At 41.6% G+C, this 12,217-nt stretch overlaps 1 protein-coding gene across 4 annotated transcripts in view; it reads left to right on the top strand.

The window, feature by feature from the left end:
* LINGO1 (leucine rich repeat and Ig domain containing 1) overlaps positions 1–11,000 on the top strand; it is a 1,111,620-nt gene extending 1,100,620 nt beyond the window's left edge. For all 4 annotated transcript variants that reach the window (XM_029575323.1, XM_029575325.1, XM_029575322.1 and 1 more), the window contains one exon: positions 8,521–11,000. In XM_029575323.1, coding sequence (XP_029431183.1) covers positions 8,521–10,374 — 1,854 coding nt within the window. In that variant the 3' untranslated portion in view covers positions 10,375–11,000. The remainder of the gene's footprint in view (positions 1–8,520) is intronic.
* The last annotated feature ends 1,217 nt before the right edge of the window (positions 11,001–12,217 follow it).

The following is a 12,217-nucleotide window of genomic DNA, read 5'->3' as shown; positions in this document are numbered from 1 at the left end:
AATGGTTTTTGGACTTTTCCTCCAGGACCATGTCCAAACTGTTTTTAAATGCAGCTACACTAATAGCTTTCACCACATCCTCTGGCAATGCATTCCAGAGCTTAATTGTGTTTACTTATTTATTTAGATATACAGTCGATTTTATACCACAAAGTCATAAAATACCAATGCGGTTTACAAACTTAAAATACAGGCATAAAAACTAAAAAAAAAAAAAAAGGTGGTCTTATTAGTTTTAAATGTATTACCCAGTAACTTTGTTGTGTGTCCCCTGGTCTTTGCACTTTTTGAAAGAGTAAACAACTGATTAACATCTACTCGTTCCATTCCACTCATTATTTTATATATCATATTTCCCCTCAGCCGTCTCTTCTCCAAGCTGAACAGTCCTAATCACTTTAGCCTTTCTTCATAAGGGAATTGTTCCATCCATTTTATCAATGTGGTCACCCTTCTCTGTACCTTTTCTAATTCTACTACATCTTTTTTGAGATGTGGTAACCAGAACTGCACACAATACTCAAGAAGAGGTTGCACCTTGGAGCGATACAAAGGCATTATGATAGTCTTTATTTTATTCTCCATTCCTTTCCTAATAATACCTAGCATTCTATCCTCCTCTATTCACCTTTCTCTAATGGGAAAATTTACCATTTAGCCCTACTCACTGTTGGCAATCCACAACAGGACACTGCCCCCATCCCATGACATTTTAATTTCCTTAGAAGTATCTCATGAGGGACTTTATCAAATGCTTTCTGGAAATCTAGATACTCTATATCAACTGGCTTACCTTTTATACACTTTTATTTACTTTTATTTATGCCCTCAAAAAATGTAGCAAATTTGTGAAGCAAAACTTCCCTTGGCTAAATCCTTGTTGCCTATCTCCTATTATACTACTATCTATATGTTCAGCAACATTTTTTATGAAAGAAACTATTTTTTCACCTGGCACGGATATCAGACTTACCGGTTTGTAGTTTCCTGGATCACCCCTTGATCCCTTTTTAAAAATTAGTGTTACATTGGCAACCCTCCAGTCTTCAGGTACCATAGATGTTGTTAATGATTAGTTCATAAATTTCCAATAGCAGGTCCACAATTTCACTTCAGTATTTCCTCTGCTGAGTGGATAAATTTTGTGCGCACTACTCGTATACCGAAAATTCCAGGAGTGGACCTAAACTTTATCTAATGAGCGGACATATTGGGGCAGATTTTAAAAAAGTACGCGTGTGCGTACTTTTGTTCGCACAACCGGCACAAACAAAAGTACGCCGGATTTTAAAAGATATGCGCGTAGCCTTTAAAATCCGGGGTCGGCGTGCGCAAGGCTGTGCAAAATCAGCAGCCTGCGTGCGCCGAGCCACGCAGCCTGCCTCCATTCCCTCCGAGGCCGCTCCAAAATCTGAGCAGCCTCGGAGGGAACTTTCTTTCCGGTGCCCCCCACCTTCCCTTTCCTTCCCCTAACTAACCCGCCCCCCCGGCCCTAATCCCCCCCCCCCCCCCCACCTTTATTTCAAAAGTTACACCTGCCTTGGTCACGCCATGTTCCGGTCCGGGGGCTGGTCCGGAGGCCACGTCCACACCCCTGGAACACCCCCCGGGCCGGAACCACGCCCACAGCCCTGCCCCCGGAACGCCCCCCGATGACGAGCCGGCCACGACACGCCCCTGAAACGCGCCTCAGGAAAGCTCCGAGACTTATGCGCGTCCTGGGGCTTGCGCGCGCCACCGAGCCTATGCAACATAGGCTCGGCGTGCGCAGGGGGTGGAAGGGGCAGCTTTTCAGGGATTACACGTCTATCTTACGTGTGTACCCCTTTGAAAATCTGCCCCATTGAGCACTGCCCAGCTAAAGTTAGGCGTGTAAGTATGGTCAGAAAAATAACTATCCTAAAGTTATCCAGCTGAACTTATACCTGTAACTTTATCAGGGATACAAAGCAGCAGACGGATTCGGGTAAGTCCTGCTGAATATCTGGATAAAGTTACATGCATGACTTTACCCAGACAGCTTACCTACTTTCTGGCTCTCTGAATGTAAATGACAGCAGAAAAAGACAAAATTAGCCGATCCAGTCTGATCAGTTATGTTTCCTCCACAAGAAAGGTTTGGATAAGTTCTTGGAGGAGAAGTCCATTAACTGCTATTGATCAAGTTTACTTAGGGAATAGCCACTGCTATTAATTGCATCAGTAGCATGGGATCTTCTTGGTGTTTGGGTACTTGCCAGGTTCTTGTGGCCTGGTTTGGCCTCTGTTGGAAACAGGATGCTGGGCTTGATGGACCCTTGATCTGACCCGGCATGGCAATATTTTATGTTCTTATGTTCTTAAGGTAGATGAGCATATAAACTCCCATCCTCAACTCAGCACCACCAATCCACCCCATGTCTTACACACGAACTTTCTTTCAGTGCTTTTTATTCTCGCTGTCCTCCATGTCAGTCCCAAGCCTGCTCAGAATCTGTTACAATAATGACCCTACCCTCCTTCCCTAGAAGGCCAATTCAGGCCTTGTCATCTTCTTCTGTGATCCTTAAAACTAAATCCAAAATCTAAATCTTCTTTCTTGCCTTATTACTAAGTTTTCTAATGCTCCACACTGCTACCAAAACTAGTGAAGCTATTGTCCAAACATCCACCCTCCACATGCTCACTGAAGTTTGAGTTTTAACCATGGTCAGGCCATGAGGTTTATCTCAATGCCTTCTTGGAAGTTTTGTTGGGTATTTAAATACAATGTTGTAATTGTTCTTTAAATGTCTATGTGAAACACACTGTACCCCCAAGAAGCATAAAAACAGAATATGGTTAAATTGTATTTTTTTTTTATTCCTGCAAATCCTCTACGTTCGATGGGAAATGTAATAGCATTTGGAATAATTTGCCCATGACATTATGGGGCAGTTCCTCGTAGAGGCTTGCATGCAAAGTGCATAAATGAAAATGGCAGGATGTTTAAAAAGGTGTAAATATACCTTATTTAAAAAAAAAAAATTTAGCTTTATGCTTCATTTTCTTTTAGAGACAAATGGGAGGGGGTTGGAAGTTTGTGTGTATGTTGGGGGAAATCAGACAATTAAAACGTAGAGAGACTTATAAAAGTAACAAACTAAATTAAAGTATTTGCAGATCTTTTGGAGACAGAAAATAAGGAAACTATTCCATTCATTTCAGATAAAGAAACTAGACGTGAGGAAGAACCTTCTTTAGATACAGAAAGAACCATCCAACTATAAGAGCAATTAAACTGGCACAACTTTCCTCTGAAAAATAGTGGCATCTCCATCACTGGAAGGTTTTCGGATCAAATGAGGCACAGATCTGTTTGAAACAATAGGCACAATGGAGACTTTTTCCAGGAGGCTTCTTGTGGCCCATTCTAGCCTCATTTTGTGTGATTTTCAATTGTCTTTTTTCTTTTACAATAGGATAACACGGGAAGAGAAGAAAGCACCTTTTATTTGCTCTTTAGTTATAAATAAAGTTGTTCAAAGGAAATACTGGCACAGGGACTCCTGCTCAGTAATGTGTTTTATTCTGTCCATTCCTGGTTCCAGTTTCTAGTAGAGTTGGCCTAAATATCACAGAGTCATCACTTTTCCCATCATTATCTTTCCCACTATGCTTTTTTTTTTTAAAGGAACTCTGAGAGGGCTGGTTAAATGGAAACTCAAAAATCATTCACATTTGTTTACAGCCATAGTGCAGTAGCAAAGATAAGGCAGATGGAAACAGAATTGTCCTTTCCTGCTGAGTCGATTCCAGAATGCTGCTGCTGAGCTTCTGTGGCTTCCTGTCATATACTTATGCAATGGCCCTGTGGTAGCTGGGAGCGGTCTTGATTTGAGAAACAGCCAGGAGAATGGAAGCAGGCAGACTCTGGCTGTTTCATACACACAAAAAGTTTTATTTACAGAACAAACAAAAGTATAGAGTCAAAGGCTGCTTACATTAGAAGTCTTGCATGCAGCTTAAAAAGTATTTAACATAGAAATGACAGCAGAAAAAGACCAGTCGGCCCATCCAGTCTGTCCAGCAAGCTCCCACACTTATTTTCCCACACTTATTTTCCCATACTTATTTTCCCATACTTATCTGTTTCACTAACCACTAAGTTCAGGGCCCTTATTGGTAACTGTTTGATTCAAATTTCCTGCCATCCCCTGCCACTGATGCAGAGAGTAATGTTGGAGTTGCATCAAAGGTGAGCATAAGGCTTAATGGTTAAGGGTAGTAACCGCCGCATCAAGCAAGCTACCCCAATGCTTGTTTACCCAGCCTGCACCGATCAATGACTTGTTGGATGTTGTCTGAATGTAAATCCTCTTTTCCACATTTCCCCCTGCCGTTGAAGCAGAGAGCAACGCTGTATATGCATTCAAAGTGATGTATCAGGCTTAATTGGTTTAGGGTAGTAACCGCCGTAATAAGCAAGCTACCCCCACGCTTATGTGTTTACCCAGATTGTGAAGTTCAGTCCTTGTTGGTTGTTATCTAAATGCAAATCCTCTTTTCCACATTTCCCCTTGCCATTGAAGCAGAGAGCAATGTTGGAGTTGCATTAACCATGTGAAGGCATACGTTGTCTGTCTGTATGCCAATTTCCTGCCTGTTCCCTGGGGCCCTTCTCTCCCTCCGGGGTCCTGACTGCTTATACTGTGATGAAGGGATCCTCCTTTTACCCCAAATCCCTTGCAGGGCAGGTTCTTAAGGAGGACCAGGCCAGATAGCTGTGACTGGTCCCTTAAGGTGTTCTGAGGGAGTCTCCTATACACTCCCTCACAGGCTCCTTATCTGTTCACAGATATAGCCATTACGCCATATCGGTGCTTTATCCTCTACTAGGGTTGCTACAGGTCCGGGTTCAGATCTAGACTGGGAGGAAGATTTCTCCTCCAGGGCTACTGGTGCTGTTCACCAAGGTTTTCATGACCATGTCATACTCTATATTGATCATTTCTAGAAGGTGCAAGATAATGAAAAATAAAAGCAGGGAAGCCAAAACCAGCACAACAGGGAGAAATCAGGAATCACAAAAAGGTCCATCCATCCCAGCAAGTCCACACTTAAATAAAACTCAATGAAAACACGAGTCTGTTGTAGTTGATGTTCAAATAAAAGAAAGTCTTTATTGTAACTTAAAAAATTTGAATCCAAGACAAGATCACAAAAATAAGAATCAGCACACATCCAATGATCAATAAAAATCAAATGGTTTCTCTGTCCATCCTTACTTTGCTCACTTCTCTTCTGGCACTTGCACCTTCATCCTAATTGAAAATATCCTCAGTAAGTGTCGAATATCTAGAGTGTAGTTCCAGTTCAAGCATGAACTGGTCTGGAAGAATCCCCAAGAAAAATATCCAAAAGAGGCTTCCAACAAGTCAAAACTCTTCAACTCTTAAACCGATATGATGTGTATTTTAATGTCGGTATAAAAAAACTGTTAAATAAAATAAATAAATAAACTGTAATTCAACTATCAAAAATACAAATCTCTTGAGTTAGTGGCTCAAAAGTCAACATCCTTCTCGTCACCCAATCTGTTGACTGTTCGAATAGGTCAAAAAATCTCTGTCCCAGCCCTTTGGGATACTAGAGGTATGCTGTTCCCTCAAGTGCTGGACAGTCAAAATCCAAAAAAATCTTCTTACAAATCTCTTCCTCCAACTCTCTTTATAAAAATGTCTGAATTGCCTTGTGTGAGATCCAGAGGGATCTCCACCTCTCTAACCACCTTGCTTTGAGATCCTGGGGAAATCAATCCTCTCTCTTGCTCTCCTGAAACCCTGGGAAAAGTTTCAGCTCTTCACTGTATCTCTTGTCCTGTTTCCAAGAGATTCTGGAGGAACCTCTAGCCTCCTTCCTTCTCCTTAGCTCCTGACTCACTGTTGCTATGAGATTTTTTTTGGGGGGGGGGGATATCTAACTAGAACTCATCTCTTCCTCTGTTGCCTTTCCACTGAGGCACTGGGGATGCTCCATAAGACGTTATACCCCCAACAAGCCTATCACCCAAAAAGGTGGGGCTATAGCAATGGGAGGAATAAAAAATATCAAAACCCCTCCTATTGCCCCTAGATAAAAAGATCACACAGGGATATTGTTAGTGACTGGCGTAGCCCCATGACACAAATGTCAGCAGATCCACATCTTTGAAACACACTACCAAGTGAACTTAGACTGGAGAACAATTATCTTTCTCTTATATAAAAAATTAAAAAGTTGGTTACACTCAATGGGGACTCTTTCTTTGTGGCTGGTCTCTCCAAGGCAAAATAAGGCTCATAGCCAGGGAAGTGCTGGGGAAGCTAATACCACCCATAGGATAAATGAAAGATCTCATTTTCAAAAGCCAGCAATCTACAAACTTTCGTGATGCTAAAAACACTAGAAAACTAACCACAACATTAAAAAAACATATTTATTTTACCTTGTTTGATTCTGTCTTCCTTGGTTTGAGAGACATTGTCAGAATTAAATTAATTACCTGCATGAACACAAATTGCACTTTAAAACATACATTAAAAACACATTATGCTTCTCCAAAGAGGTGAGCCACAGCTTGGATGGATAATTGAGAAACTCAAAAGTGCATGAAATAATTGAAAAAATGAGGAGTGGAAACACAAGCGACAGAAACACTGCAATTTGAGAAAGGTGTGAATAACAAATAAAAACAAATGGCAGTTTATTTGCGTACCACACTCATTTGCTGATAGAGGAAAAGATGTCTCATGGGCTGATGGAAGATGCATGACATATCTCTACCAGCTGCCGTGAACAGAGCTCCAGCGTAGGTAAAGACAGACACTTTGCCAACTAACCCCCAATTATAATGGCTATTTGTTATGATGGAGTGGCAAAGGTTCAGCGGCTGAATGAAACTGAATACAGATATTTTCACTATACAGTTGCCAGTCTTAAGATAGCTTTGGTTGGCAATGAACACAAGCCATTACTATCTGAAGACCTGTGATTTTAGCGAACTGCGTTAGTATAGTTCAGTCTAGTTCTCTCTTCCTTTGCTAAATGTGCGTCTCCATTTTTTTTCTTCTGTCGTCTTGTAAATCCTTTGGATCTGTGTGTGTCTCTCTCTTTGCCTGTCTCCCACTCCCTCCTTTTGTCTTGCTCCTCCTGAATCCCTGTGTGTTTGTTTCTGCCTCTGAATTACTGTCTCTTTCTCCCTCCCCCTCTGAGTCTCTGGGATTTGCTCACTCTCACTGCTGCCATGGCTTTTTGCCATCCTTCTGGAGCCTGTATTTGCCTGTGTGAATGCTCGGCTTTCTTGTGCTCCTCATTAAGGCTTTGCATTGGCCAGGCTGCAGGCGGCTTTCTTTTGGTATGCACCTCACCGCCAAGCTCCAGCCTTGTTAGTTGAACTTGCTCCCTTCTCAACGTCTGAGCAGACTGCTAAATAACCTGTTAGAATATACAGTGCTCTGAGGCCAGGTCTCTCAGGGCATTTAGATCAGGGTGGGTTTATGCCAAGGAGACTAGCTAGCGTCATCCAGAATCTCCTGAATTAAGAACGCTTTGCAAGATATGATTTTATTTGATTTGTTTGCCTTGATGAAAAATTTTGCTAAACATTAGGCTGCATTATATCCTATATGATTATAGTGAAATCATATTTTTAATGAAGTCCAGGTTAGTGGTAATGCTCCCTAAAGGAGCTCAGAGTTCCAGATCTGGAAATTCTCTGCCAGCTAGCATTAAATTATTTATAAAATTCCTCTTTCTGGAGGAGTCTTGGATTAGCTTTTCTATGAGAATAGTGTCTACAAATCATGGTACATGAGGACAAACTGAGGCATTCCCACAATTGACCATGCGGTACTGTATCAATCAAGGTGAATGGTTCCTGCTATTCTGAAGGGGAAAGCACAGATCAAAAATATTCAAATTAGTCAGATATGTTTTGATGTTCCTATTTTTGTGCATCTGAGATACTTGGGAGAAAGAAGATGGTCTCTCTTTAGGGATTGTAAATTTTTCCTACTTTGATAGCTGAAATCCCTTTTTGTTCTCTTTCTTCTCCCCAAAAATATTTGGTTTCAAATTGTTTTTAACTGGAAGAAGAGACTCTGGTTTGTTGGTTGTACAATAACGAGCTGTTTGGTATCCACAAAACATGTCTCGGGTTTCACAATTGTCCAGGCCATGTGTATATTTAAAAACAAAAATAATTTTGTTTTGTCTTCCTTGAGTATATTATTTCCCTTTAGAAATTTGATCAACCCTTAATTTAAATGCAATCACTATGTAAGTTAAGTTACTACTCCTGCAGTACAAATGCACTGGCTGAATGCCATCGCCTGCTAATGATACATAATGCAAATACAGTCATTTATTGACCTCAAAGGTCTATTCTTGGTCTTCAATTTTGACTTCATTCAGTAGCAGCTTTGACAATTTAATAATCCTTGGTATCTTCCACTGAAGCAAGCATTCTGTTAATGTACACGTTACTAATATGTCTTTCCTCTGTTTTTGTTTTGCCTGCAGGTAAAAGATAGGATGATCGTTGGGGAGCTGAGCATGCATAACCCGATCTTGGCCTGCTGGCAGCCTATCCTCCTCCTGGTGCTGGGATCCATCCTATCGGGTTCTGCCACAGGTTGTCCCCCCCGATGTGAGTGCTCTGCCCAGGAGCGCTCTGTGCAGTGCCATCGGAAGAGATATATGGCTGTTCCTGAGGGAATTCCAACTGAGACACGGCTACTGGACTTGGGAAAGAATCGGATCAAGACTCTCAGCCAGGATGAATTTGCTAACTACCCTCACTTGGAAGAGCTGGAGCTCAATGAAAATATCATTGGTACTATTGAACCTGGGGCTTTCAACAACCTCTTTAACCTCAGGACTCTGGGTCTGCGAAGTAACAGGCTCAAACTGATTCCACTGGGGGTATTTACTGGGCTCAGCAATCTTACCAAGTTGGACATCAGTGAGAATAAGATTGTTATCCTTTTGGATTACATGTTCCAGGATTTGTACAACCTGAAGTCTTTGGAAGTGGGAGACAATGATCTGGTCTACATCTCCCAGCGAGCCTTCAGTGGTCTTAACAGTTTGGAGCAGTTGACCTTAGAGAAATGCAACTTGACCTCCATCCCAACAGAGGCACTGTCTCACTTGCATGGTCTGATAGTGCTGAGGCTTCGCCATTTAAATATTAATGCCATTAGAGATTATTCTTTCAAGAGGCTGTACAGGCTTAAAATCCTTGAGATCTCTTACTGGCCCTATTTGGATACCATGACATCTAATTGTCTCTATGGACTAAACCTGACTTCCTTATCGATCGCCAATTGCAATCTGACTTCCATCCCCTATGTGGCTGTGAGGCACTTGGTATATCTCAGATTTCTAAACTTGTCTTATAACCCCATCATTACCATTGAAGGGTCCATGCTTCATGACCTGCTCAGACTGCAGGAGATCCATCTTGTTGGTGGACAACTCACTACAGTAGAGCCCTATGCCTTCCGTGGTCTCAACCACCTGCGTATTCTTAATGTGTCAGGGAACCTACTGACCACTTTAGAGGAGGCAGCCTTCCATTCTGTTGGGAACCTTGAGACGCTTATTTTGGATAACAATCCCTTGGCCTGTGATTGCCGGCTACTTTGGGTCTTCCGGCGTCGTTGGAGATTGAACTTCAACAAACATCAGCCCACCTGCAATACTCCTGAGTATGTTCAGGGAAAAGAGTTTAAAGATTTCCCTGATGTGCTTCTTCCCAACTACTTCACATGCCGTCGAGCAAGGATACGAGACCGAAAACAACAACAGATTAATGTGGATGAGGGAAACACAGTACATTTTATTTGTCGGGCAGATGGTGATCCACCCCCTGTCATCATGTGGCAGTCCCCAAAGAAGCACCTCATCTCTAGCAAAACCAATGGGCGCCTCACCGTCTTCCCTGATGGCACCCTGGAGGTGCGCTATGCCCAGATCCAAGATCATGGTACCTACCTATGCATTGCTAGTAATGCTGGAGGAAATGATACAGTTCTCGCCCATCTGCATGTTCGAAGCTACTCTCCAGACTGGCCCCACCAACCAAACAAAACCTTTGCTTTCATGTCCAACCAGCCCAATGAGAGTGATGCCAACAGTACACGTGCCACTGTGCCTTTCCCCTTTGACATCAAGACTCTAATCATCGCCACCACCATGGGATTCATCTCATTCCTTGGGGTGGTGTTGTTCTGCTTGGTGCTCCTATTTCTATGGAGTAGGGGGAAAGGCAACACAAAGCATAATATTGAGATTGAGTATGTCCCACGGAAGTCAGACGCAGGAATAAGCTCTGCTGATGCCCCACGGAAATTCAACATGAAAATGATGTAAACAGAAGCAATTAATAGACAAAATTAATCATTTCTAACCCCTCCCAAACACATTAATATAAACATGCTGACCTATTTTTCCTCCCTCACGCTCCAGTCTCCGTTCCCACTATCACCTTGTCGAACCCTTTCTTTGTACTGGGATATAACATGCTGTGGTGACCTCTTCAGGATTTTGTCTTTGTAAGGCTGTGATTCTGACGGACAGGTGGGTGGGTAGGTCAGCTGCATTCAGTGACAGCAGCAGCAACTTTAAAACCGAACTCTGTAACTTTACCAGTTTCAATACTTGTGGATTTTTATGGAAAAAAAAACAGAAATAAAAAAAAAATGAACAAAATCCTAATTTGCAATAGTTAGTTGGAATGCAAAAAAATCAGCTTCCTGGTCTTATCAATGCAATTTTCTTTCCTTTTCTTATTGTCTGTGTGAAGATGATTCTTTTTTATCTTTTGAGATCTCTGCAATGATAAAAGCCACTTGGATAAAACAACCGTTTTGGGATGTACATTGAAGTTCTCCTGTAGTAGTGATTTTTAAAATTTTAAGATTCACTGTATTAGAGGAGAATACAACATCTGTGTCAGAAACATAAGAACAGCACAAACAAGTATATTCTTGTATGAAATAAACACAGTTTTACCACTTCTGTTTACAAGAGACAGGACTTCAGGGCTAGTAATTCATTGTGTCATAAAATTCACTAAAAGCGTTCCCTGTAACAGGGTTCCATTGTGTACTGTAAGTGGCTATCAGAGGTGAGCAAGCTGGGCTGAACTTCAGACTGGCTTTAGCTCGTCTCTCCATCCATCAGTAAGGAAGAGAGAGTGGAGTGAAGATTTGGTTCTGGCTGTAGGCCATACTTTTAATGCTGTGGCATTCAGTGCACTACTCCAGCTGCAGTACTTGAAGATGATAGGAAGGAAAAATGATTCTTATTTCAAAGTCCCTCATGCTTTTTATTCCCTTTATAATGATATCCTAGTTTTCAATGTGTTCTGGGCTGTTAGTTGGTTTTTTTTGTTTTTTTGTTTTAATTATTTTATTAAATTAACTTTTTCTGCATGTTGACCAAGCTTTCACACTGCACGCCCTTCTCTTTAGCCAGTCCTGCTTTCCCTGATGATATTGCTGGCACATTCCATACAATCTCAGTAATTGCAAGCATTGCTGCAGCTTTGGCACATTTCTTTTAAATTACAGAGAGTTCTTAGAAGAATGCCGAGGAGCTGGAGAGATGAAGGTAGCTTGGAATCAGGAGCAGAGCACATTAACCTGGAAGTTCTAAAATGGATGGCTTGGAATCCATGGAGCAGAAGTCATTGAGGCATGTTTAATGACCCAAAAAAGCACCATTTTTCACAAAATGATTTTATCACCTGATGAGTGTTTTAAAGGAGAAAAAGTAGTGAACATGGCTGCTTTCCTCTTTCTTTTTCCCAAGTCCAGTGAAATATGCTCCAAGTTAAGCCTGTAGAAAGATTCTTGGGGAACTGTATTCATTGGAGAATGAGATACCTATTGAATGGAACGTACCCTTTAGTTTATCTTGGCAGGAATCTCTCTCTCCTGACCCTGTGCCTCCTAATGAGCATCACAAACCTTCTGTTTCAGATTATTTTGGCCTTCAGGTTCTTGATTTTAAATTAACCATATGCCATACTCTATCATCCAATATAATAATAATATTACAACTGAGGAGAAAGTGAGCAAGAGAGAGTGTATGGGGTAGGGAGACCAACTATGAATCTAAAAAGTTCAGTTATCAAGAATGGTGTTATGATGCACAATCTTTCAAGGGTAGATAGGGACCCTTTGTCTCTGCATGCCCTATCTAATATGAA

Source organism: Rhinatrema bivittatum, chromosome 13 (assembly GCF_901001135.1).
Source record: "Rhinatrema bivittatum chromosome 13, aRhiBiv1.1, whole genome shotgun sequence".
In the NCBI taxonomy this organism is placed as follows: Eukaryota; Metazoa; Chordata; class Amphibia; order Gymnophiona; family Rhinatrematidae; genus Rhinatrema; species Rhinatrema bivittatum.
Note: the sequence above shows the minus strand (reverse complement) of the source record. Positions and strands in the feature narration are given on the sequence as shown.